The 27,024-nt window shown below is 42.8% G+C and overlaps 1 protein-coding gene across 13 annotated transcripts in view; it reads left to right on the top strand.

The window, feature by feature from the left end:
* NRF1 (nuclear respiratory factor 1) overlaps nt 1-26,292 on the top strand; it is a 138,867-nt gene extending 112,575 nt beyond the window's left edge. For 11 of the 13 annotated variants that reach the window (XM_036863080.1, XM_036863075.1, XM_036863068.1 and 8 more), the window contains 2 exons: nt 23,479-23,520; nt 25,759-26,292. In XM_036863080.1, coding sequence (XP_036718975.1) covers nt 23,479-23,520; nt 25,759-25,922 — 206 coding nt within the window. In that variant the 3' untranslated portion in view covers nt 25,923-26,292. Of the gene's footprint in view, nt 1-11,629; nt 11,734-23,478; nt 23,521-25,758 lie in introns of all 13 variants that reach the window. The other 2 variants (XM_036863079.1, XM_036863078.1) reach the window with 2 other exon arrangements.
* The last annotated feature ends 732 nt before the right edge of the window (nt 26,293-27,024 follow it).

Genomic DNA, 27,024 nt, shown 5'->3' with positions numbered 1-27,024 from the left:
AGCTTTGGGGGTTTTTTGTTCTTCTTTCTCTAATTGCTTTAGGTGCAAGGTTAGGTTGTTTATTTGAAATGTTTCCTGTTTCTTGATGTAGGCTTGTATTGCTATAAACTTCCCTCTTAGAACTGCTTTCGCTGCATCCCATAGGTTTTGGGTTGTCGTGTCTCCATTATCATTTGTTTCTAGGTATTTTTTGATTTCCCCTTTTATTTCTTCAGTGATCACTTCGTTATTAAGTAGTGTATTGTGTAGCCTCCATGTGTTTGTATTTTTTACAGATCTTTTCCTGTAATTAATATCTAGTCTCATAGTATTGTGGTCGGAAAAGATACTTGATACGATTTCAATTTTCTTAAATTTACCAAGGCTTGATTTGTGACCCAAGATATGATCTATCCTGGAGAATGTTCCATGAGCAGTTGAGAAAAATGTGTATTCTGTTGTTTTGGGGTGGAATGTCCCATAAATATCAATTAAGTCCATCTTGTGTAATGTATCATTTAAAGCTTGTGTTTCCTTATTTATTTTCATTTTGGATGATCTGTCCATTGGTGAAAGTGGGGTGTTAAAGTCCCCTACTACGATTGTGTTACTGTTGATTTCCCCTTTTATGGCTGTTAGTATTTGCCTTATGTATTGAGGTGCTCCTATGTTGGGTGAATAAATATTTACAATTGTTATACCTTCCTCTTGGATCGATCCCTTGATCATCATATAGTGCCCTTCTTTGTCTCTTGTAATAGTCTTTATTTTAAAGTCTATTTTGTCTGATGTGAGAATTGCTACTCCAGCTTTCTTTTGATTTCCATTTGCGTGGAATATCTTTTTCCATCCCCTCACTTTCAGTCTGTATGTGTCTCTAGGTCTGAAGTGGGTCTCTTGTAGACAGCATATATATGGGTCTTGTTTTTGTATCCATTCAGCCAGTCTGTGTCTTTTGGTGGGAGCATTTAATCCATTTAAGGTAATTATCGATATGTATGTTCCTATTCCCATTTTCTTAAATGTTTTGGGTTTGTTATTGTAGGTGTTTTCCTTCTCTTGTGTTTCTTGCCTAGAGAAGTTCCTTAGCATTTGTTGTAAAGCTGGTTTGGTGGTGCTGAACTCTCTCAGCTTTTGCTTGTCTGTAAAGGTTTTAATTTCTCCATCAAATCTGAATGAGATCCTTGCTGGGTAGAGTAATCTTGGTTGTAGGTTCTTCTCCTTCATCACTTTAAGTATATCCTGCCACTCCCTTCTGGCTTGCAGAGTTTCTGCTGAAAGATCAGCTGTTAACCTTATGGGGATTCCCTTGTGTGTTATTTGTTGTTTTTCCCTTGCTGCTTTTAATATGTTTTCTTTATATTTAATTTTTGATAGTTTGATTAATATGTATCTTGGCATGTTTCTCCTTGGATTTATCCTGTATGGGACTCTCTGTGCTTCCAGGACTTGATTAACTATTTCCTTTCCCATATTAGGGAAGTTTTCAACTATAATCTCTTCAAATATTTTCTTTTTCTTTTTCTCTTCTTCTGGGACCCCTATAATTCAAATGTTGGTGCGTTTAATGTTGTCCCAGAGGTCTCTGAGACTGTCCTCAGTTCTTTTCATTCTTTTTTCTTTATTCTGCTCTACAGTAGTTATTTCCACTATTTTATCTTCCAGGTCACTTATCCGTTCTTCTGCCTCAGTTATTCTGCTATTGATCCCATCTAGAGTATTTTTAATTTCATTTATTGTGTTTTTCATCGTTGCTTGGTTCCTCTTTAGTTCTTCTACGTCCTTGTTAAATGTTTCTTGCATTTTGTCTATTCTATTTCCAAGATTTTGGACCATCTTTACTATCATTATTCTGAATTCTTTTTCAGGTAGACTGCCTATTTCCTCTTCCTTTGTTAGGTCTGGTGTGTTTTGACCCTGCTCCTTCATCTGCTGTGTGTTTTTCTGTCTTCTCATTTTGCTTATCTTACTGTGTTTGGGGTCTCCGTTTCACAGGCTACAGGTTCGTAGTTCCCGTTGTTTTTGGTATCTGTCCCCAGTGGCTAAGGTTGGTTCAGTGGGTTGTGTAGGCTTCCTGGTGGAGGGGACTAGTGCCTGTGTTCTGGTGGATGAGGTTGGATCTTGTCTTTCTGGTGGGCACATCCACGTCTGGTGGTGTGTTTTGGGGTGTCTGTGGCCTTATTATGATTTTAGGCAGCGTCTCTGCTAATGGATGGGGCTGTGTTCCTGTCTTGCTAGTTGTTTGGCATAGGGTGTCCAGCACTGTAGCTTGCTGGTCGTTGAGTGAAGCTGGGTCTTGATGTTGAGATGGAGGTCTCTGAGAGATTTTCGCCGTTTGGTATTACGTGGAGCTGGGAGGTCTCTTGTGGACCAGTGTCCTGAAGTTGGCTCTCCCACCTCAGAGGCACAGCCCTGATGCCTGGCTGGAGCACCAAGAGCCTTTCATCCACACGGCTTTTAAAGAAACGGTATGCATCCAAATTTTAAGCCTCTCTCTCCAGAAGTTCCTTAACTTCAGACAAGTTCTTTAATCTCTGCTTTTACCTGGAGAGCCTCTTGCCGCGGGCTTCCCGGACCCTCTCTCTGCGAGCCCCAAGCTTCCTTTTCCTCCAGACCCTTAAAACTCTATGTTCTCCCTTTTTTAATAGTGGTAAATGAGTCTTTGGTCTTTTTTGATGGTGTTTCATGGTTTGGTTCAATTCAAAGATTTTCACAGGTGCCTTTCTCTTTGAAATGCCTAAGTCTGGGAAAGGCCTCTGGTTGAGTTCCTTCCTTTACCTTTTCTTTTCTTTCTTCTTTTTTTTTTCTTTTTAACACAGTTATCCCTTGCTTTTCCCCCCCAACACATCTTAAGAGGTTGAACAATTTTAAATTGCCCATTGGTTTCCTTTTACTCTGCCATCCTCTATACCCTAGAACTCCCTTTGCTAATGGACTCCAGAACCAATGAAGGCAGGCTCACATGGGTTGAAGAACTCTTGAGTGATATTCACCTCTCACCCATCCTTGCCACCCATTGTTAGCAATTCTCTAGGGAACCAGATCCTCAGATCTTTCATCTTTCTTCCTATTTCTACAAAAAATAATGAAAAAAGCTAGATGGGGGGAAAACAAAACAAATAATTGAAGTTCATAGTTAATAAAGGTAATGGGAATCATCTGCTTCAGTTATTGTCCATCAAGCTTTGTACCAGAGCTGCTGAGAAAGGATCAACATTTTCTAAAATGGGTGACACTTTTTCTAACAACACCACAAGAAAAAAGGGGAGCATAGCATTTGCTGGGGGTGTTGGTTTTGGTTTTGGTTGTTTTGGTCCTGATTATTAAAAATCATCTATGATCCCACTACATAGAATGTTAATATTTTGAGGGTTTGTTTTTGTTTTTGTTGAGTTTTAAAAATATGGCCTTTTTTCCCCATTCATAAGGTTTTTTAACCTAATTAAGATCATGTTGTACTATTTCATAACTTATTTTGAAATATCTTAACCATTTTCATGTGGTTAAATATTTTTTGATACTTGCTAATATATGTTTAATACTTGCTAATATATCATCATATTATCCATCATAATAACCAGTTCCCTATTGTTGATAATTTAGGCTATTAGTAATATTTTTACAACAAAAATAATACTGTTCATCTTGGTATAAAATCTTGTCCATACCTTTGATTCTTTGCTCTCTACATAGCTCATACTTGTTTATACTTACAACAGAACTGTTTAGAACCTGCTTCGTTACTCTTCACCGAAATTGGATATTAGCATAAGTTGCTTTGTGTGTGTGTGTGCCTATTTGGTAGGCAATAAGTTGTATTTCATTTTAATTTGCATTTTTTAATATTAGTGATAGATATTTTTACTTTTTCCTTCATGATTTTATCTACACATGTGTATTTTTATATTTGTCTGTTCGTGTTCTTCACCTGTTTTTCTGCTGAAGTCTTTAACATATGAAGAGTTTTTCCAAATCGATAAGAGAAAGATGTAATCCCTTTATTGTATACGTTGCGAGCTTTCCCTGTTTATTTTTATTTCACTTCTGTTACTTTCACTTTTTATTTTATTTATTTTATTTTTATTTATTTATTTATTTGGTTGCATTGGGTCTTCGTTGCTGCACACGGGCTTTCTCTAGTTGCATCGAGCAGGGCTACTCTTCGTTGCGGTGAGCGGGCTTCTCACTGCAGTGGTTTCTCTTGTTGCGGAGCTCGGGCTTTACGTGCTTGGGCTTCAGTAGTTGTGGCTCGTGGGCTCTAGAGCGCAGGCTCAGTAGTTGTGGCGCACAGGCTTAGTTGCTCTGCGGCATGTGGGATCTTCCTGGACCAGGGATCGAACCTGTGTCCCCTGCATTGGCAGGCGGATTCTTAACACCTGCGCCACCAGGGAAGTCCCACTTTCACTTTTATCTCCTTAATTGTTTCTCTTTTTACCTTTATGTTTACATAGGCCCCAAGTCAGATCAATATCTATATGCCAGTTCTTCTATGGACTCAATTTTCATTTTAAATACTATAAAATATCTGGAATTTATTTTGGTATATGGCATTAGGTAGGAATCTGAATCATTTTTTCCCCTACATAATTAATTATTCCAGCATCATTTATCCTATAAAAAAGGTTGAAATCCATCCTTTTAAAACTGTTTTGAAATCTCATCTTTATTATGCAGAATTCTTAAATAGACTGTGTAAGGTCTTGTGTGGGCTCTTTTGTTTCTATTCATCTGTTTGTTCTGTTCTTTATACTGTAATATTTTATTATTGTGATGTTATTCTTAGCGGCTAGTGAAAGGCCTATTTCCAAATTTGAAAAAAATTCAATCAGAATTCCAAAGAGTTTTTTTGCAGAGTGAACTTCACAATAATTTTTAAGTTCATCTGGAAAAATTAAGCCTCCTCCTAGAAAAAAATCCTACCAAGCCTGTTAGCAGAACTGCTAAGAAGTTTTAAAATTGACTAATTTAAGGTTTCTCTTCTCCTTCTGCCCCAGTTTTCCCCGGGGCAGGGGACATGGGGAGTGTTCATCATGACAAAGATGGACCAGGAGTAGGAGACAAGTGCTCTGAATACTGCCCCAGTGAATTGAATAATGGGACAGTAATTGTTGCTGGAGAAAACATTGTCCCTGCTGCAACCGTGTTCATTCTCTTAAGACCAAACCAGATGTATCTTTCTAGACTAAGAAATTGTGGCCATCCATTCTGTTTATGCAGAATTCTATGGAGGCTCAGTTCTTGCACTTTGAAATTTTAATTTCTTTTTTTTCCCCAACTTCAATTTCATTTTTGTATTAAAGATGATGGTGGGGGCACTGCCCACTTACGGTGTACTCCAAGGTAGGATATAGCATTCTTTTCTGCTGATAGCCTTGCATTCTGTCTCTCAGTCCCATTGTCCCATTAATTTTATTTATTTAACAAACATTTCTATAATGCTTGCTTATGCAAGCACTCTGCTGAGTGTTTTACATGCATTAACTTATCTAAAACTCAGAATATATCTATACGGTAAACACTATTATCCCCATTTAACATATGGAGAAACTGGGACACAGAAAGTTTTGGTAACTTGACCAGGTTCACACAGAGAGTAGCAGAGTGAAGTTTGAATTCAGGCAGTTTGTTTCCAAACCGCTCTGCTCTGCTGCCTCCCTTTGATGGGAACTGTTTCTGCCTGGACTCCACAAATACAGCGTGATGATTGTCTCCCAGTGTTGAACAAATAAGTTTGGAAATGTCAGGGCCTTTCTCCCATCTCTGCTGAAGGCCACTTGCCTTTGTCTGGTTTAGCCACAGTGCCCATCTGCCCCAGCTGTTCCTCATGGCTGTAGGGATCCTCTGATGGTTTCTGATGCCAAGTGCTCCCCTGCTCAGCATGCCCACCCACTGCACACGCATGCACGCACACGCACACACAGGCTTTCCTTTGCTAGCCTGGAGAAACCTATAGGTCTGTGTGTTTCTCTGGTTCCAGAAGTCACAGAAGCAGTCAGCAGCTGGCTGTCAGATTTAAGTATTTTCAGTGAGCTGCTTGCTTTGCACTTAGTGAACATAAGAGGGATGGGTGGGTGCTGTTTATTTTTTATTTACTTATTTATTTTTGGCACGCACGCACGGCTTGTGGGATCTTAGCTCCCCAACCAGGGATTGAACCCAGGCCCGGCAGTGAAAGCACCAAGTCCTAACCACTGGACCGCCAGGGAATTCCCGGGTGGGTTCTGTTTAGAACGAGGGGACACTGTCTGGGGGGAAGTAGATGATGGTCAGAAGGGAGTAAATGCAGCTGAAGAGTTATTTTCTCACCTTCTAGAATCCTCTACCCAAGCCCTCCTGCTGCCCTTCAGTTTATGCCAGGGCTCTTTCAGCCTCCCCACCTGTTGCCAGGGAAATAGAGACTGAGGTGTTAGGGTTGGGGAATGTGGGAAAGGGCTCAGGGGAGTTTACATTTCTGCTTAGAGCAAGTTGACTGGCTAATTTGCTTCCCCTGCTGCTCACTGAAGCCTTCCCCTTGGCTCTGCTTCCAGCCCTTGATTTCATTCCCCAGAGCGTTCGTAAAGTACATCTTTCTCTATTGTCCGACACCTGGAGACCATCCACTACCTGCTCTGTCCTGGTTGAGACCGGGGGCCAGCTACCTTCCTCGTGCCCTGAATGAAGAGAAGTGGACTAGGGTGCTGGTCTGTTTAGAAATTGAAGCTGGTTACAAGGGCATTCACATTATACTCACAGAAAGAGCAGCCCTTCTCATTTCTCTTCAGTGCCATACGTCCCTCTCTGTTCTGGCCTGGCCCTGGCAACAATCCTGCTGCTGAGGTTCCCCCTTAAGGTTCGTAGATATAAAATTTCCTACAACCCAAAGACCCCACTCAGTCTTGCTGCACTGTGTAACACATGTACATTTTACTACCCATTCCAGTTGCCAGATCAAACTAAATCAATTTTCAGATTCTTTCAGAAAAAACACTTTATCTTCTTTTCACATTGACCACGTTATCACTTTCACCTCCGTTTTTCTCTGACCTTTTTATAAACTTTAAAAATATATATATGTTTTCCCAGTTAATTTAATCTCAACCATGCTCATTGGAATACCTTTTTTTAAAAAAAATTGGCCTTCTTAGCAAGGGGGATAAAAGAGTAGATGGATGAGGACAGAAGCATGGAGTTCAGATAAGGGAGCAGGACTTTCAGGTGGGGTCCTTGCATGAGGAACACACATTCCTATCCTGCAAGGCCTCCCAAGTGAGACAGGATAGCTGAAAGGTCTGTCCTGTACTTATTATAAAGAGGTAAGCCCAGCTGGACCTGAAGGGGGCAACATGTGTGTGTTTTAATTTTCTGTGGAAACCTACTTTATGTATATTATATGAATGTTAGGGCATCCTTAACCTGGGTCTGTGGACCCTGAGAAATTCTGCAGAAAAGTTTTATATTTTTCTGGGGTCCACAGCTTTGATCAGATGTGCAAATAGATCAGAGAGAGCTCCCATTTCTCCACCCCCTCCCCAAATTAAGAACCTCTGCTATAGAGAGTGTGGCTAGGGTCATTTCACTTTGTGAGTATCTGGTGTGGCACTGAGAGTAAAAGGAGGGGCAAGGGAGATGGGAGGACCTGCAGGCCCCTAGATGGATACTCTGAAAGCTGCACCACTACCAAGCTCTGTGTTCTTGGGCAAGCACATTAACCTCTCTAAGCCTTCGTTGTAAAATTAGGATGATGATAGTTCCATGCTCATAAGGTAGTTGTGAGCATTAAACAAAATGAGTCCTGTGAAGTGCTTAGCATAGTGCTTGGCACATAGAGCCATCGTAAACATGAAATTATTATTAGCTGTCAGCATCAGTTTCTTCTCCAGCATTCCCCCAAATATGTTAAGTTGTACAGAGTGCATAGTACTGTTATAGACCCTGCTTTCCTGTCTTAAGGACAGATCTAAATGCTTACCTTATGCAGTTGAAGAATTTATGCTCCAGAGATGAATACTGTAAAAATGGGAATAGATCAGAGCCTTTTCTATAACCTTGAGTGAAGGAAATTGAAGGTGATATTGTTTGATGGCTCCTGCATTTGGTTATATCACTCTCCTTGGGCCAGGGCTGCTGTTCTCTTCCAGCAGCATTTCAACTTCCATCATGAAAGGTGACTTTTTTTCACTTTTTCCTTATTATCACCACCACCATCATCCATTATTACTTACAGCATGTCCTTCTGTTCCAGCTCTTCTTTAAAAATAAGAGAGAAAATGCCAGTCTTCATCTTGATAAACTATAAAATACATCTCTCATTCTCCCTTTTCCTCATTCTCTGGACACATTAGTATAAGGACTTGTTCCTAAAAGAGACAGTGGAGATGTAAATATTAATTTAGGAAATGTGTCCGCGTTGCTCCCTCCAGAAGATGCTAATATGCTATTCTAGTGCACACTAAATTACTTTTTGCCTCAGTATTTTAATTAAAGTTTAAATAAGTAAAGGTATTAAGTAAAGTTTTACTGTAAATGTGCATATTCAGTCACCATTAAAGCATGATAATAGCTTGAAAAGAACTGTTGTGTTCTTTGATGCTGTACCTTTAATGCAAAGACGGGGAGTTCAGTGCCTCCGGGACTGGAAGCAAGCCGCTCCTGAGCACCAGTGTTTCGTGTGAGCTGAGAGTCCCAGGCTGCAAGCCCCGCATCCTGACAGTCCCTAGAGAGCAGCGCCTATGGCGCTCTGGGTTTGCAGGCCACCCTCCTGTAAAGTAAATGGCCCTCTTTTCCACTGACAGGGAGACCTGAAGGGAAGCTAAGATACTAGGATGGTGTCAGTCAGACCAAGCTGAGGCATTGCCTGTTCTGTAAGAAAAAACACATGAAGGTTCATCTGTAATACAACTGTTTCCCCTTCAGAATCATGTCTTTTTTTAAGTGGAGGGGGAGTGGGACATACTCAGAGACCTGAAAAGATTACTTCTTAGAACAAATAAGATAAAGAGAGCTCTGAGCTGTGGCTCAGAAAGAAGAAGAGTAAGGGCTGAGTACATGAACGGGACCTGCATCTGGGGCTGCCTGAGAAGCTGGTGCCACACTGGGGAACTGCAGTAGCCAGGGCAGCGCTCGGAACAGCACGCTTCGCAGTCTGTCCTCCCCGGGCTGCTCTGGGAAGCACACTTTGTTTGCAGACAGGGTTTTCCCCATTTCAGCCAGCTAACTTTTCTCCTGAGATGAAGTTTTCATTCTGGGAAGCATGTTGGTAGATGTCATACCGGGAAAATAACTGTTTCAGTTTTGCTCTTTATTTGCCTTTTGACTGTATGCGTGAAGCATTATTATTTAGGGCCTTCATCTTCTTTTCTTTCTACATTCTTTCCTTTCCTTTTCTTCCTTTCTTGTTTTTTGTTTTTTTTTTTAACCAATACTCCTACTACTACTACTACTACTACTACTACTACCACTGCCTTGCAGTTGACTAAGTAAGCAGTCTGCGTTGTTCTACCTTCACCCAGTAAGGTGAGTAGAACAGAGCTTATAGCCCTGTTTTGCAGAGGCAGCTAAAGCTAGGATTTGCCCAGGGTCACTCAGCTACTAAATAGTGAAACTGGAAACCAAACCCAGATCTCCAGGACTCTTTCTACTGCCTCTGTGGGCTCCCTTTTTCCCCCTTCCCTCCATCTTGCCAATAAACCCAACCAAGAAAGTAAAGAAGGTATAAAACAAATGAAAATCATCTTTACTGTTTATCTGATTAAACTATTACTTGGTGTGGCTCACTGTTTTGCAGGCTTGTTTTGAGGAATGGTCACAGCCATATTTTGCTCACTTTAGAAGTTAGTGTCATGATGAATCTTAACAGAAGCCAATAAGTAAATGGCATCAAAACCCAAGATCTAAAGGTGTGTCCCGGGAATTCTCTGACGGTCCAGTGATTAGGACTCGGCGCTTTCACTGCTGGGGCCCGGGTTCAATCCCTGCTCGGGGAACTAAGATATCCTGCAAGCCACGCCTAAAAATTTTAAAAATAAATAAAATAAAAATAAAATAAAATAAAAGTGTGTCCCATACAGTATTTGAATTTCAATACGAGTTAAATAAAATTAAATAAAATTTAAAATTCAGTTATTCAGTCACACTAGCCACAGTTCAAGTGCTTAGTAGCCATATGTGGCCTGAGGTACTGAATTTTTTATTTAATTTTAATTTATTCACATTTAAATTTAAATAGCCACATGCAGCTAGTGGCTAGTAATAGACCACACAGATACAGAACATCTCCATCGTTGCCGAAAGCTCTATTGGACAGCGCTGATCTAAAGACTGTGGCAGGAATACTGTAGTCTTCTGGCAAGTTGTGCCCCTCTGCACAGGGGAGGGCAGCAGAAATACGTCATGAGCCTCCCTTCCCAGTGACCTTCTCAGCACAGAGACAGCCAGCCTTTGCTAAAAAACTGCCACGTGACTACAGTAATCCGCAGCCAGTGGACAGCTGGGCAGAGGGTTGCAAGAAGAACTGGCCTATTTTTGTGCACTGCAGAGTTCCGAGCAGGAAAACCTGAGCCTGGAGGCAGTGGCAACACCTATACCCACTTCCTCGTCGCCTTATTCATGACCTAGGCCACTTGCCCATTTCCATTTGGATGCTCCACAAGTGCAAATTTCTCTTCTCAACTACAGCCTTCTTCAGGTCAGGTGCTCTAATGGATTTATCATGACCCCAAAAAGAATTAAATATCCAGAGCCTGGTGGGTTACAGGCTGAAAGAAGCCATTACCATTGGATGAATTCCAGATTTCACAATGAAACATGGCTGCTTTTGAGAAATGGGAGCATGGAGATGTGTAATGGGGCTCTTGATTCTAGAACCCAAAGGGGGTTACAGTTCTCTGCCCTATGTATGTTACTCACCCAGCCCTTTCATAGCATAGAAGCTTGTCCTCCTTTCCTACTCCCTTCATTGTGACCTCCTGAAGTCCAAAAGGCCTTCCAGAATAGCTCTCATTGTGGGGAATTCCCTGGCGGCCCAGTGGTTAGGACTCCACACTTACTGCCGAGGGCCCAGGTTCAATCCCTGGTCGGGGAACTAAAATCCCACAAGCCACATGGTGCAGCCAAAAAAAAAAAAAAAAAAGTGTCATTGTGATGTTTAGATTCATCTTTCTCCTTGCAGAGTCTGCAAGTCCAGAGGGGATGTGTCGTCTCCACTACACCATCATAAACCGGGGTGGCCTCAGGCATTCATCATTTTATACCAGGAATTGCTAATCTAGGCCCTGCAGAGAAAAAGAGGGCCTTTACAATGGAATGACCACTATACTTTGGTCTCTATTCTTAGTACTCATCTGAGCCATGGCCATGTCTTTCAGATGCTTTTAGATGCTTTCCATGTTGAAAGCTGAATGTCTTCAGAGTTGGCTCCTCGGGACCCCAGAGGAAATTAGCACACATGTGAAGCCAGGTTGGTCTGACTGTGTCAGGTATTCTCAGCTTGGGGAAACTTGACAAGCCAGGTATATTCTAGGCAGAGGACTCAGGTCAGGGCTTCAGAGCAGAGATTCCCAAGAAGGTGCCTGCCATCAGGCAGATAGATACCACTGACCATGGTATCCTCTCCATCCCCTGTGTCCTCAAGGCCAAGTTACATGTTTCGTTATCTCATTCTCCTTCCCTTTAGGTCCCCAGATCTTTCTGAGTCTTTGTATTCGAAAGACAGATTCTGGTCTTAGATGATTCCAGCTCCTTGTAACCAAGACAGAATCTTGGTGCCTGTCATTGCAGGTAATATTCTGTAAAGGGATTTTTTTTTTTTTGCATACCAAATCCAGAGCCATAATTGGGCAAGTTTAACTGGAGTCATTTCTATTCAACATGTGGATGAAAAAACGGTTTTAATTGAGCATGTAAAAAGGGGATTAATCACTGTTCACACAAGAACCAGAATATCATAACAGGAAAAATTCTTACAGAATAAAGTTTTTAAGGTTCTTGGGTAAAGGGAACTTTCCTCTTTCTACTTATGCTTCCATTAGGATTTTGAAGGAATGTCAGCACACTGTTATTAACTCTAATAGCTTGCACAGCTCAGCCAGTATGGTTTGGGGCCCTCTGGCTCTCAGATTACCTGTGTAAATACAGGGATTCACTTCCCAGCTCTACCGTTTGCTTCATAAAGAGCAAATGTGCAGAACCCCGCAGCAGCAGCCTAGCAGAGCAGTAATCTGAACAGGATGAACGTGCTTCCTTTTTGTGTGATGCTCTTTCCCCATCCTCCTGCCAAGAGCAGGCTATCAAATGAAGGGGAGGTTGTGGTCGGAGTCAGTAAAGTGAACGTCTAAGTGGCACCTGCTTCATTCAGCAGATCTGCTTTCCCGGCGCCTCCCACTGCGTATCTGCTCCTGACAAAGCCTCTTTTCTCCTCCTGTTGGTCAGACTGAGAGCAAAGGCCCAGCAAGGAGACATATTGGTTTTACTTTGTCAGCACAATTGCCTGTGACATTATAATTATACCAAATCTTCATTATTAGAAAGGCCCCAATTTAGAGATTTTCAGAGCCTAAATGAGGTTTTTGAAAGTAGAATTGGTAAAAACATCTTTTCCATTGTAAAGCTAGCAAATGGATCTGAGAATCATTGAAGGGGTCTAAATATGGAAACTGAGACACTGCTCTGAGCGAGACTACAAAGACACTGCTATCAGATTGGCTCACTAAAGAGGCGTCCAGCAATTCTCTGGCTCTTCCCAGCCCAGCCTCTCCCTACTACTTGTAGCGCTATAATGTATAGCTATACTGTAGTACTCTCAAATGCTGATAAATTTTCTCACCCAGAGGCCTAGGAGGTAGGGTATGTTAAAATAAGTTGATGGGGTAGGGCAGCAAAGGAAAAAACCTGTGATATATAAATAAGAGGAATGCCAGGGACATATATTTTAGGTAAGTGCAGAGCATCCAATTTCAGATTGAGTTTCCATCTAAACAAAGGCAACACTTATGTTCTACAGCGTGTGTGCAACTGAAGCATGCTTATGGTGTGGAGTTGGCTCACTGGAAGCTCTGGGAAGGTTTTAGAGCTGTGCCCTGGCTCTCTAAACTGAAATTAACTAAAATCAAATAAAATTAAAGACTCAGTTCCTCAGTTACACTAGCCATGTTTCAAGTGCTCTATAGCCACCTTACTGCCAGTGCACAAATACAATGTGCCCATCTTCACAGTGAGTTCTTGTGTATAGGACTGTTTAGAGATTGGTCTGTACCTCCTGAAATGTCTTGACTGCTTAAGTGAGCCTTGGACTTTCAATTTCAGGCTTGCTGGAAGGGGAAAAGGAAATTTGCCTGAATGTTTTTGCAACAACTTCCAGCCATGTTACTTGACTATAAGTTTTGTCTTTTCACCTTAAAATTATTTTTCCTCCAAAAATCTCATGTCCTTTCCCCACCCCCTGCTCACTCCTCACAAAACAATAATAATAATGATAATAATGAATTGTAACCATGAGAAAGGACTTTAATTTTAGGAATGCCCACTTACAGCTGACTTGCTTTCTGGCCTTCCCTTCCTTAAGCTTTCACATCCCTCCCTACTGTTTGACTGGAGAGTTCTTTTCTCATTAAACAGAGCTTCTCATTGACAAGAGGGCATGTGAACACTCAGGGGCCAAGAGCGTGTATATGGATTGTTCATTTTGTGCACGACATGGGGCGTGAACAACACTCCTGGGGGTGGAGCACTGAGCTGGTGCATCTTCCATTTTCAGCTCCTCTGGGGAGGCAAGGGCAGGACCTTTAAGCTTGTTTTCTTCCAGTTGTCTGCCTCTAGTAGCTACTACATGGTTGATTTGACTCCTGGGAGAAAACCTATATGAAATAATAATACTACCCCAAATTTAGACAGTATCTCTTTTCTCAGGAACTTAAATCATATCAGTATAATGTTGCTTATCCTCAAAGCAGCCCTATGAGACAGAAATGGCCTGTCGGTTTTATAAATGTAAACATAGTCAATTCTTAGTTGCCACACACAGATTATCTGGTATGCAGGTGACTCATGACACATTTTAAATCCTTGGACAGTTTCTCTAAGCAAGCCAGGGTAAGCCTGGACCATCTCCTCCACCCGCAGCCAGCTGCTGTGTTCTTAAGGAATACAAATTAGTTTTCATATTAGCTTAAAGAAGACATAATTAGAAAGTAAGTCTGATACTCCAATAAAGATGTTTAAAAAAAAAGAAGAAAGAAAGTAAGTCTGCTACAAGAAAAGCACATCATAAGTTCCATTTTAACGGCGTGGTGTGGAGGAAATGACCTCTCCTGCCTTTGGCTCAGCTAAGAGCTGGCTATAAGGTCTACTTTTAGACACATGTGCATCATCGGCACTCATTGTGCTGGCATGTTTGCCGAAGGATTTGTAAACCTCCACAGGTGGATGTCAGAGACACCTTTGTGGCTCAGGCACCAGGGTGTGGGTGGAGGCAGTCTTCCTGCAGCTGCCTCTCCACACCACTTTCTGGCGGCCCTTCCTGCTCAGTGCTTTTTAAAAGTTCTGTATTCTTGTCAAGCCTCTGTATGGCATATGGCCCATTGCGAGTGGATGCTGACAGAATGCCACAGGGGGTTCATCTTTACAGAAGGAAGGAAGCGGCTAGAGGGTAGAGTAACTAAGAGGCTATACCCTTCCAGGCGCTGCATCCTGCCTGGGTGGTGGGATTCCTCTATTCTACACTCTTCATCACCTGATCACCTAATGGTTTTAGTAACCATTGATGACTTTGTGTAGATCCATTATTTCACCAAGAGTTTCAAAATAGTGATTTCTCTAGTGTTAGTATTTCTTCTGCCTTTATTAGCTGGAATTCTTTTATAAAGAACTCGTTCCCATTAACAATTTGGTTATGCTAAATACAGTCCAGGTAGGAAAGGCAGGATAAATAATCTATTAAAATGAAGTTTATAAGATAGATTTCTTTCTTTGTGACCGTCAAACCCCATAACTGTTTATTTCCACTTTCCAGTATGCTGTCTTCAGGTGTCCTACTGCCTAAAGCAAATTTAATTCTGCCCTTTGCATGCTCTTAGAAAGTTCTAGTGATGTTTGTTTGTTTGCTTGCTTCCTAAATGGTGCTCTACAGATTGGGCTAAGTGAGGGGTTGAAAAATCAGGAGAGCATCTTTGGAAGCCTTTTGCCTCCGTCTTTACCTGTTCAGATAGAGGAGGCAAGGACTGGATACTGGGCACATGGGGCTGGGGATGGGGGTCCTTACACTCGTCTCTCTCCTTTTGTGCCTATTTGAAATTTTCCATAATAAAAAAATTAAAAATAATAACAGAAAAATGAATAACTCTCCATTCTTAACTCTGGATAACTCCTGATTGGCCCTCGTATTCATTTCTACACCTGACTATTGCAAACTCTTAAACAGCTTGGTAGCTTTCTCCTGAGGTTTCTGTCATGTGGGCTCCATTTCCTGTTTAAAGATATCAGCTCTTCACATATTGCTCACACCCTGTCCACAACATAGACTTTGGAGACTTTGGGTGTTCTCCCTACCTCCCTTCCCAGTGATCTCTGGAAATTTACTGTATAGCTCCTGCCCTTCTCTGTACATCTCTGATCAGATGTCCTCCCTAGCATATACATGTCCCACAGGCTTTAGCTGAACATTTTTCTCTCCTGCCATTTTCAGTTTAAAGCCCTCTAGGTCAGGCAACAGGCCTTGGAGTCAGCTTGTTCAGTCTCACATTGGGAGTTCAGTCTCCAGGATATAAACCATGATGATTCTGAACTCTGAAGCACAAAATCCTGATTTTGTTAATGTTCTTGGGCACTTCAGTAATTTCAAGAGGGAATTGTGAAATTATATCTCCAAAATATGTTTTGAAATACATTCACTAATAAAGTAAAAATGAATTCACTTTTAACGTTTGGCTTATGGGATACAGGCAAGAGGATTTTCTTGGTGGTCTGCAAAATCAAGGCTAAGGACACAGTGACACTGTCCTACCCAGAGAGAGTCATTGCTATGGAAGTTATTCCAGAAAGTGGTTTTTCCAAGAGAGCCTTGAGATTGTCTAGCAAGAGGGGAGAAAACTTTGGATGCTGAGAAGTGCCTATTACACCAGGGTACCTGTGAGGCTGCTATTGGCTTCATGAGAATATTCAGTACTTGCCAGATGTAATACATATTTTAATCCATAAATCCCTCAAATGCCCTCAAAAGCCACGGACTTAAAAAACACGGAAAAGGAAGATTAAATGTCCCAGAAGCAGCTAATATAACAGAAACAGAACCACTGGGAGAGAAATGCTTCTTCTGTTTCCCCCTTGTCTTACTATTATGAGGGCTACCTGGAGCTCCTTTTCATTTGATATCGACATTCTTTTCATGACCTTCCTTTTCTTTCCCTCGTCTGTCCTCTTTCCATCTGGTCCATGTTTGTTATTCTCAGCCTCTTTATCTGCCTGCCACCTGCCTACTGCACTAGCTTCTTTACCTGATTTCCCTTCATATTCTCCCATTTCTATACCAGAACACACCATGCCTATTTTTCTTCATGTAATAGTGGCTTTCCTTAGATGTCAGGCACTGATGTAAGCTTCTTTCCAGACCTGAATGTAAGATTTTTTAAAGGACTTCCATCCTGCCTGTCATCCCTAAAAACACTTATAGATACCCTCGATGGCTCTTTAAAAACTGCAGAAGTGACTTAGGTAATACAATACATGGTTTCATTTCTTATTTATTCCGATCCCTTCCAGTCACAGTCTTCTGGTTCCCCATTTAAGCCAGCATTTTCCTAATATTGATACATACAGTTCGCTTTCATGTCCATAAACCACAGAAGGCATTACATTGTGAATTTTTCCTTTGGGCTTTAAGAATTATTGCGCTTCCACCAGCTGTTGTGTTTATTTGATAATTTATTTGTTTAGCTGTTTTTCTCTCACAACTATCAATATTTTTCTTCCAACTAAAGATATTTCCATGACCAACTTGGAAGGCCTTTGGGCTGAAAGATTCAGTTACAGCAAACAACAATTCCCAAAGGTTTCCCAGATTGTGAGGGCAAATGAAAGGCCCATTCTTCCTCAGGCCGTCTGTCCTGCTCTATCTTGTCATGGAGTGGGGTGGGGGGGGGGCAGTCTGTGGTTCTGGGTGACCCTGACTAGGCCTGCAGCTCTGTGCTCTACTGGGCTCTAGCCTGTGTTTATTGTTTTTGAGGTTTTAGTAGAAGTTTATCAGCATGATGACATCATATCATACTGTCCCTGATCATATATTTAACATTCTTAATACTGATTAATGGTTTAGCCTAGGTTGTTTATTTACTGATGCACTGAATCAGCAGCTATTTCATGTATGTCATGGTGCAGTTCCAGTGCCTGTTCTGACCGTAGCTGCATTCAGAAAGGAAGCTGCCTGCCAGCCCATCTGCCCTGATTTCATGGTTTTTATCTCTAATCTTTATATCTTTGAAGGCCTTTGGCGAATGATGTGCTTCCTGGCAGGAGCAAATCGCTGCTGAAAGGAGATCTGTGCTGTCTCTGCTTTCCTTTCTGCTTCCTGAGAGCTTTAGTCTAACATCTGTGACCCTAGCCAGACTTCATCAAACCTCTTATTCAAAGTCATCTTTGAAAGCAGCTGACATTTATTGTACACCTACTGTGTGCCAGGCACTGTGCCAGACTTTATCTATGTCAGCACATCTAATTCTCAACAACGCTGTGAAATTAGTAATGACCATTTTACGTATGAGGAAAGTGAGACTCACAAGCCAGTAAGTGAAGGAGCCAGGATTCACACGTAGGTTTTTCTGACTGGGAAACCTTTAATGGAAATAAAACCTCCTATTTTACCCTCACATAAAATGCACCTGAACTACCATACAGCATTTGGCTGTGCTACCTTAATAATGTTGTGGAGAAAATCCTACTCATTCTGGAGCAGAGTAAAAGGCTTTAAGCCTCTTCAGGCTGCAGAGGCCAAGGCTAATGGGAATGTAATCAAGTTTATGAAAATCATGAAGAACATGATCAATTGTCATATTCAATTATTAACATCTACTATGTTCAGGTTGCTCAGTATTCAAAGACATAGTCCCGCCAACAATCTAAGTAAGCAGATTTGTATAGAGAAAAACTAATTATTTGGAAACAGGTTAGCACAGATCTGGTGCCAAATGAATGGAGAGGCAGTAAAATCACCTGAAGGAGAAAACCTAGTGGGCTGTTGTGTCTGGGGGAACCCCTGAAAGACAGGGAAATTGTTGAAAGAACAGGACCTAGGTTGGCAGGGATAATTCTAGGCCAGAGGGATCTGCCTGAGTAAATACATGTGATGGTTAGGGTATGCTGAGAGGACAGATATGGTTGTGATGAAGGGGTAATGTAGAGTATTTATGGGAAAGGCTGGTGTAACCCCTCATCTATTAGCTATTTGGACTTTATTTTTCCCTTAGTAGAGAGCCGCCAAAAAGGCGGGGAGAGGTGGCGGGGTGGCCATTGCCAAACAATATTTCAAGAAGATTTAGCTAACTGTGCTGTATAGATTTATTCATCAAATCTCAGAATACTAAAAGAAGTTAGTCTTGGGAAAAATGAATTAATTCCCCTAAGTAACTTCCAATTATACGCATACGTTTATGTGTGTGTGTGTGTGTGTGCGCACGCGCGTGCGCGCGTGTGAGAGAGAGATCCATTACATGGTAGGTAAGTGATGAAACTCATTACCTCGCGAGGGGTCAGGAATAGAGTAGATCAGCTCATGAATGATAAATCCAGAGCGTGCAAGGCTGTGACACTAACCTTTATTTTACTCTCGTTGGCGCCCATGGTCTACCACAAAGCCTCCCCTGGTGACACCATCAGAGACAGACCACTACAGAACCTCATGACCTCCTGTTTTGCAGAAAACAAGGCCAAGCAAATGTCTGAATTTTCAGAATGTGCCCCCATGTCCATCACCTCGTGTGGAAGTTTTAGAGGATCCCTCTGGCTTCTGTGGGGGGGAGAACAGAGTGCAGTGGAGCCAGGGCCGAAGCAGGGTGATCACAGGGGAAGCTAAAATGTAGTCCAGGCAAAAGAGGATAGGAGTTTGTCCAGGGTGGCGGCAGTTGGCGTGGTTGAATTCTGGGTTTATATTTAAAGGAGAGTTGACAGGATTTGCTGATGAATTGCACGAGAAGTCAAAGATGGCTTGACTTCCAAGTTTCTGGCCTGAGCAACTGGAAGGATGTAATCGCCACTTGTTGAGGTGGGAGAAGAGTGGGAGCAGTGTGCTTGACCATTTGGGCTCAAGAATGATACCCAGCTGGTAGAAAAACAGAGCAGGGTCAGGTCTCGTTTTCTTTTACAGGGAAATGTGGTCCTGGAGCCAGCAGTTCCTCCAGGATTTGGGGCTGACTGCTATTTGACAAGGAAATCCTTGTGCTGAGACCTGAAGTTCCTGAGTCTCTTCTGGCCTCTTTCCATTTTGGCCAATTCTGTAAACCTTACCAAGAAGCCTGAGCGAAGAGGCAGCAGTGAGCCCAAAGGAGATAGTCCTCTCCCTTCTGGGTCCCTGCTGGACATAGTGTTTGATGGTAAGGGCTTACTAGTGTGTGCAAAGGCTCCCAGATGCTTCACTTTACCACAAATTCGGTCATCTTGAGGGGAAAAAAAGTCACTCAGTCTCTTTCAGTCCATGTTTTGTTTTAAGTAAACTTTTTATCTGTTTACTTTTGAATTTAAAGAAAAGGGGGATTAGATTTTCTAAACTGAGGAACTCTAAGGTTTCTTATAGCTTTGAAAGACAGGGGTACTAGAGATTGGGGTACTAAAATCTTCAGGATTTTGTTAAGTATGTGCCTTTATGATAAGTCCATGGTTCTGCCAAAGGAACTTGCCTATCATTTGTGAAAGGGAAGAATACCTGCCCTGCCTACTGCTCCAGAGTCTTAGCAGAAATCTAGTGATATGCAGTGGGTGTGAGAGGGCTTTGAAAAGTGCTGTACAAATGCCAGGAGAGTCTTATTACTAGGATTGTGCTAGTCTTATTACTAGGAAGTTCTCTTGAAGGAGAACTTCAAGTCCTTAAAGTAGAATGGGAGGGGCTTCCTGTTGCCTAATCAATCAAAATGACCCAGAATACAAGCTTAGATTAACATACGCCTTCTAGATTAGGGCTAATCAGGGGCAGGCTGAGCAGATGCAGGGACAATCCTGGCATGATTACTGAACCTCAGCATTTAATCATCTCTCTTCCAAGGGCAGCCGGCCGATTTAGTGCACGCTGGGTTTCCAAGCCTCTAGCCCCCTCCCCCTTTCCCTTGCCACAGACATAAGGGCTGCTAGGTCAGAGACACTGAGTCGATTTAATCTAATCCCATGTCAGAATGGCTGTGTGTGTGAGAGAGACAGAGATTCTAAAATCCCCACAATGGGATGGTAATGCACTTATTTAAGGTAGAGGTAGACTGAAACTGCATGTAGAAAATAATGGACTTGGGATTTCAAGGCATTCGAGGTTACAAAATGACCCTGTATATGGAATTTCTCCCTCCGAGAAGCTATTTAGATATGTAGTCGCTGTCACCAGTTTACTCACTCTCGAGACAGCTTTGTATGGGAGTCATTTTATCACCCAGTTGTAGAGGTCAAATTTACTCCTTCCCTGACTGTGAGGTGAAGTACAGAAGATGAAATCTTTAAAAATGGTTTTATTTGGAAGAGCTCTGAGTGTAGTTGTTTTTGTATTGCTTTCTCTGGACTGAGAGCTCCCATTCTGAAACAGCCTGATCACCTGAAGACTCACCCACTTCAGTCATTTAGTCCCTAGGCGAGGACACCTGTGAAATCTCAGAAGGCAGGTTTCATTCATGAGTGTAGAAAACATTTACTGAGCACCTGCTGATCGCTAGGGACTCAAGGATGGAGACTCCATCTCTCCCTTAAGGAATTTACAGTCTCCTTGGAGATAAGACATGCAAACAGTGATAAAGAATATGACCGGGCTTCCCTGGTGGCGCAGTGGTTGAGAATCTGCCTGCCAATGCAGGGGACACGGGTTCCAGCCCTGGTCTGGGAAGATCCCACATGCCGTGGAGCGACTAGGCCCGTGAGCCACAGTTACTGAGCCTGCGCGTCTGGAGCCTGTGCTCCGCAACAAGAGAGGCTGCGATAATGAGAGGCCCGCGCACCGTGATGAAGAGTGGCCCCCACTTGCTGCAACTAGAGAAAGCCCTAGCACAGAAACGAAGACCCAACACAGCCATAAATAAATAATTAAAAAAAAAAAAAAAGAATATGACCATTGCCTCCATGGAGGCCAGTGCAAAGTGCTGTGGGCCCTTGGGGAAAGAGGAGCTAAGACAGAGGAGGAGAGATTGGAGCTGACTGTTGAAGGAAGAATAGAAGCCCATTCAAGGAACAAGCCAGGGACAGTCATTCCAGGCAGAAGTCACAGTGTGTGCACACTATGGAGGTGTGTGTGGAGAGAACCTCAATCAAATAGTTCACCTGCCTGGAATGTACAGTGGGTCGGGATTCATGGATCACCAGGCTGAACTGAGCAACAGGGGCTGATGTGAAGGGTTGAAATACCTGCAAAGGGATCTGGACTTTACATCCCACAGGCCATTGGAAACCACTGAAGAATTGAAAAAGAGGGCAACAAGATCAGTTTGTGTTCAAAAGATCATTCTGGTTATAGCAGTGTCAGCCAATTTGTATTTTTGCATTTGAACCTTTCTCCATTTTATTTTGAGGCAAATCTTCCACGATACTAAAAAGTGTTTTAACAACAGTGTTGGGCATGGACCCGCACCCTAGGTAACCCAAACACATCATAAGCCAGGGTGGAAGAGATTTAAGTCTCACAGTTCTTCAAGGTTCTCTCCACCCCATCACTAACCCAGGACGGTTGCTCATAGTCAGGAAGAAGCTCCCCACCCATTGTATTCACTGTATTTGTAAAGTATGTAACTTGTTCCCCAAGCTTGGAGCTTTTGGAACGGAATCAAGCCCAGAAGCAACAACAGTGGAATGAGACTGATCTTTGCTTCTGGTTTTGGTTGCTGTTTACTAACATGTGGGTTCTTTGGAGGTGTCCTGGTTTTGCCACAGGGCATTTTGGGTTATTTCACTAACTTTTTCTGTTTTGACCAGAAGAGAGGATGAAAGTGAAGATGATCAAGATACACTGGGGTGATGGAAGGGGGGTCATTTGGTCTTCAGATACACTCAGGCCCGTGCCTGGAGTCTAGACACTGGGGAGTAGAGCCCAGCTGCACGTTGGTTGAGACCAACAATAGAGTCCCTTGGCCTGCTGCCCTTGAGGCCATGTTGATGCCAGTGTTTGGCACACCTTGTACCTCATACTGTGGGGCATAGAACATGAACCAGAGCCAAGCCTGGCCTTGAAGGAGCCTTCAGTCTAATGGGAAGGCCTATCTACATGCATTAACTGGGCCAAGCCAGATTATACCCCACTGTCGAGCGCTTATTGAGAACCCCAAGGAGGCTGCTGTCAGTATTGACTAGGGCTGGGATAGGCTTCCAAGAGGAGGGTTTTAAAGGGGAAGGAGTGGGCAGTAAGGGAATTCTAGGTAGTGAACAACTTGAGCAAAGGCCCAGAGAAAGTCCAGGGTGATACCCAGAGCACAGGGAGTAAGGGAAATGAGACTGGACAAATCACAAGAGGTTCTGAATACCATACCCGACATTTGAACTTTATTATAGGCTTTGGGAACCTTTTTAACATCAGGGGATTTGAAAATTTGAGGTTGGGGAATGACGAGTTATAGAAAGATAACAGGTGGCAGGAAGGGGTGAACAGAAAGAGACATGTAAGAGTCATTTGCAAGGGTCTAGATGAAAGAAATTGAGCCCGACAGCCTTCTGAATCCAACGCGTGGCCCCTCAGCCTGCTTCCTCCCAGCGTCACTTGCGAGTGTGAGCTGGCCTCCTCCTTCCTCCTTTTAGGTCCCAGCACCTCAGGTGTGAGGATGGTGGGCCATGCCTTGCATTTCCATTAACACACACCAGGGTGAGCCTGGATTCCCAAAAATGTCGACAAAGCAGAACCTCAGGCCCCATTTCAGGTTGCATCATCGAATACTTATTTCTAAACTGGCAACACTTACCCCTAGAAAACGATTAGATACAATTTGACATTGTAAAATAACATTTTATTTTATGTTTGATTTTTTTTTTGCATTAGGAAATATTCTGTTAAAACATCCCTTTTTAAAATTAATTTTTATTTTCATCAAAATGATATATAGTTTTAAATGACAAAAAGGACTAAAAGCCTTTTTTTTTAAAAATATTTGTACCCCAAGGGCAACACTTCATGCTCTTTTTTCTGGTATGTATCTTTATTGCTCTAAACAATAGTCTTGAGTTGAGACGTTATTTGTTATCAATTTTTGATAACTCAGTTTCTATGTTTATATTGTTAGAAACATAAAATTTTATAAACGTAAAAATTGTTCACTGCCAAGACGAGTGGGTATGGTTAATCCTTGCTTTTTTTTTCTTCTGCTTTTTAAGGAGTAATCACCGGTTCTACCCAATTCTGGAAGACCCCTCGAGGTACTTTATCCCACAAGCTCATGCCACTTCCCCTCTGTCCTCTCAGACGTGCTGCACAGCCCCCTTCCTGGGCCCTCCTGCTGCCCCCAAGCTCCCTGCAGTGGAGTCTCTGTCTCCTAGACCCCACGGCCACTTATTTCTTAAGTTTTCTCTCTCGTTTCTGTAGGGCACATCCTTCAGAGCTTCCAAAGAAAGTGTGCGTGGCGGGCCAGTTTTTAGAGCCCGTACAAGTCTGCAGATGTGTTTATTCTGCCCCCATGCTTAACTGACCTGGGTGTCGCTTCATAGTCTGGAGAGAGAATTCTAGGCTGAAAGCATTTTCTCTCAGACATTTGAAAACATTGCTCCATCATCTTCTAGCCTCCAGGCTTGCTTTTGAGAAGTCCAACAATATTATGATTTCCAGTTCTTTGTATATGACGATTTTTTTTTTTTTTTCTCGAATCTTTTGGGAGCTTTGCTTTATCCCTGGTGTTCTGAAATTTTGCAAAGCTGTGTCTTAGCGTCTGAATCTTTTTTCATCTGTCCTGCTGGGCACCTAGTGGGCCTTTTCAATCTGAAACTCATATTTTTCAGTTCTCGAAATTTACTTACTATGTGTCTGATAATTTCCTACCTTCTGTTTTTTCTAGTCTCTGGAATTCTCTTTTATCAGAGATTGGACCTCTTAAGATCTCCTACTTTCCATCTTTTAATCTTTCCTACTCTCTAGAAGATTTCCTTGACTTTACCTTCTGATCTTTCTGTGGCATGGATTTCATCTATTTGATTTTTAAAGAATTTTTCTCTCATTCCTTTTTAATAAAGCTGTCCACTTTTATGATACAAACCTTTTCTCTCTCTGAAGATATTAGAATTTGGGGGCATTCGTTTTTGTTTTTTCTGCTCCCCACATCGTCTCTGTTCCCTCTGTGTTCCCTAAGAGTGAGACACTGAAACACTGATTGTCGGGGTGTGCAGGGCAGAGCTGGGTGGCCTGTAAGCCTCAGGGTGGTAAATATTAGGGCCGCAAGCCAGGTTTTTCATTGTCTCCACACCCCCCTCCCCTCACCTCCCCACCCACCAGATGTCACCGTAGGTCTTCTCTGCAGCCTCCCCGGGTCAGTTTCTCAATACGGTGGGTGAACTTCAGATGTCCTGTCAACAAAGGTCTGGGTGTTGGGGTTGGTGGGACCCACTGGTCCAGTCAGTTGAATACAAGCTGTCAGCTAACGCCTGTTTTTGGCTTCTTCCTCTCGTTCTGCAGTGGCTGAGCCTCCATGTCCTGAGCTCTCTGGGACACAGGAGTTGCAGCTCCCCCTTCTCTGATAAGTCAGAACCCCTTTACGTCTGCTTTGCATCTTCCAGAAATATGTTGACATCCCTCATTTATATCTTTTTTCCTCCTTCACTATAATTTTTATTTTAGAAGGAAGAGGAATTTTATATGTGCATTTATTCTGTCTTATTTAATTGGAAATCTTTTTTTTAATATGTTATATAAAATTATCAACTTTCCTTTCTTAGGGAGGACTGCCCTTTTCTGAAATTATTTGCTTCCTCCTTTCTTTCTGTTAAACCCTCCTTTCTAAAATAATAGTGATATTAGGAGGTAGTTGGGGGTCTTTTTTTTTTTTAAGTTGACCCCAGAACATATTTAAAACTTTTACTGGTCTATGAAGTCTAATATCAGAAAACTAATTACCTAGGCTTATTTTTTTTTTTTTTTTTCTTTTTTAAATAAGCTGACTCTGAGGAGAGGGAGAATGGCCAGAAGACAGGATAGGATTGAGGGAGAAGTTTTTTCAAGCTGAGAGAAACTTGAGCATAGGCAGCCAGAGGGTTGACAAGTCAGTGTAGCAGAATATCAAAGAAAATTAATGGTGGCCTTTCCTGGAGAAGAAGGCAGTCAGAAGAGATGGACTTGTTGAGAGGAGAATTCACACCTGATGGGCCTGTGTATGCTTCCTAAAGTTGAAGGTAGGCCGGCAGGCAGAGTCATCTCTTGGCAAGTTGGGGAAGCCCTGTTCTGAGGCATGTTTCTACAATTTCTCCAAATTTTCTTTCCTGATAGTCTGTTTTAAAGAATTAAAATGGGGTGAGAAAAGGGTTGTATGTGTGCCTGGACAGTGGGTGTGCAATTAATTACCTGAGGCTGCAGACAGTGATACTCTGAGGGCTGGAGCTGATTGCCCTGTCCAGCCAGCATCTGGGAAGCTGCACCCAATCCCCACCAACGGTCTCCCCTTGTCTCCCCAGGACTGGTCCAGATCCCTGTGAGCATGTACCAGACTGTGGTAACCAGCCTCGCCCAGGGCAATGGGCCGGTGCAGGTGGCCATGGCCCCTGTGACCACCAGGATATCGGACAGCGCAGTCACCATGGACGGCCAGGCTGTGGAGGTGGTGACGTTGGAACAGTGACATGCAGCCATATCATGGCATCGTTTTCTAGTCTACTTCAAAATTTTTACACGTTTGCAGAGGTGCAATCAAATGGAATTAAGTCTCTCGACTTTGGAAGAAAAGTTTTGTTAACCTTTTTTTTAAAAAGGAAGAAAGGCAGCGGATTTTGGAATTGCATTTTTTTAAAGCACCACTTGATTTTCTGGGATTGGTGGAACAAGATACTGCATTGTCAATTTCACTGTCCCAAAAAAGCCAAATTGTGGCAAGGACTTCTTTCTGCGAAAACGTGTGTATACTTCTGTGTGTGTATGTGTGAGTGTGAATATATGTATATGTGTACATATGGATATACACATTTACATATATAGATAAAGTATATATATGTGTGTGTGTGTGTTGTATGTGTGTGTGTGTGTGTGTGTGTGTCTATCTCTCATATATCTCTCTCTATCTATCTCTCTACTTATCCTCTATCTGTATGTCTGCCCCCGCCTGGCCTATCTCTGGCGCCCGGTGAGCTGTGGCAAATAATTCACCCCGTTTAGTGGGTGTTGGGTACGTGGCCAGACCACCGCCACCGGTTTTTGTTCATACCAGGTCTGCGTTGAGCCTGACAAACGCCGGCAGAGGTGACCATGCCTGCTTCACCAAAGCTGCCTCCCAGTGGCCACCCAGAACTCTCCCTGCTGGACTCGCCTGAGGAAGGATGTTCCAGAATGGGGTGAGGTCCAGAAACTGTGCTTGCAAGGTCCAGGGGCCTCGTGGTCTGGCAGCTGGGACGCTCCTCGGGCCGGCCCAGGTGCTGACCTTGCCGCGGGCAAGTGAATGTCCTTAAAACTCCCAGGCAGGGACGAGAGGGTTTTCCTCAGCCTCCCATCTCCTCCCCTCCCCAGGAAACCTTCTTGATCTCATGACTATTAACATGTCGCTTTGGTTTTAAGGTCGGTCCTGAATTGGTCATGTATATGAACTGAAGGTAACAGAAGTGTTAAGGGTTGAGGAGTGCGTGCGCGTTCAGTGTGCTGTGGGTGTGTGCGTGGTACGGAGAGAATGGGGGCGTGGGAGGGGTTGGAAGGGGAAAGGAAGGAGGGAGAGAAAAATCTTCAAAGACCAGGTT

The sequence above is a fragment of the Balaenoptera musculus genome, chromosome 9, assembly GCF_009873245.2.
Source record: "Balaenoptera musculus isolate JJ_BM4_2016_0621 chromosome 9, mBalMus1.pri.v3, whole genome shotgun sequence".
Taxonomy (NCBI): domain Eukaryota; kingdom Metazoa; phylum Chordata; class Mammalia; order Artiodactyla; family Balaenopteridae; genus Balaenoptera; species Balaenoptera musculus.
The sequence above is the reverse complement of the archived record's forward strand: the minus strand, read 5'-3'. Positions and strand labels throughout refer to the sequence as shown.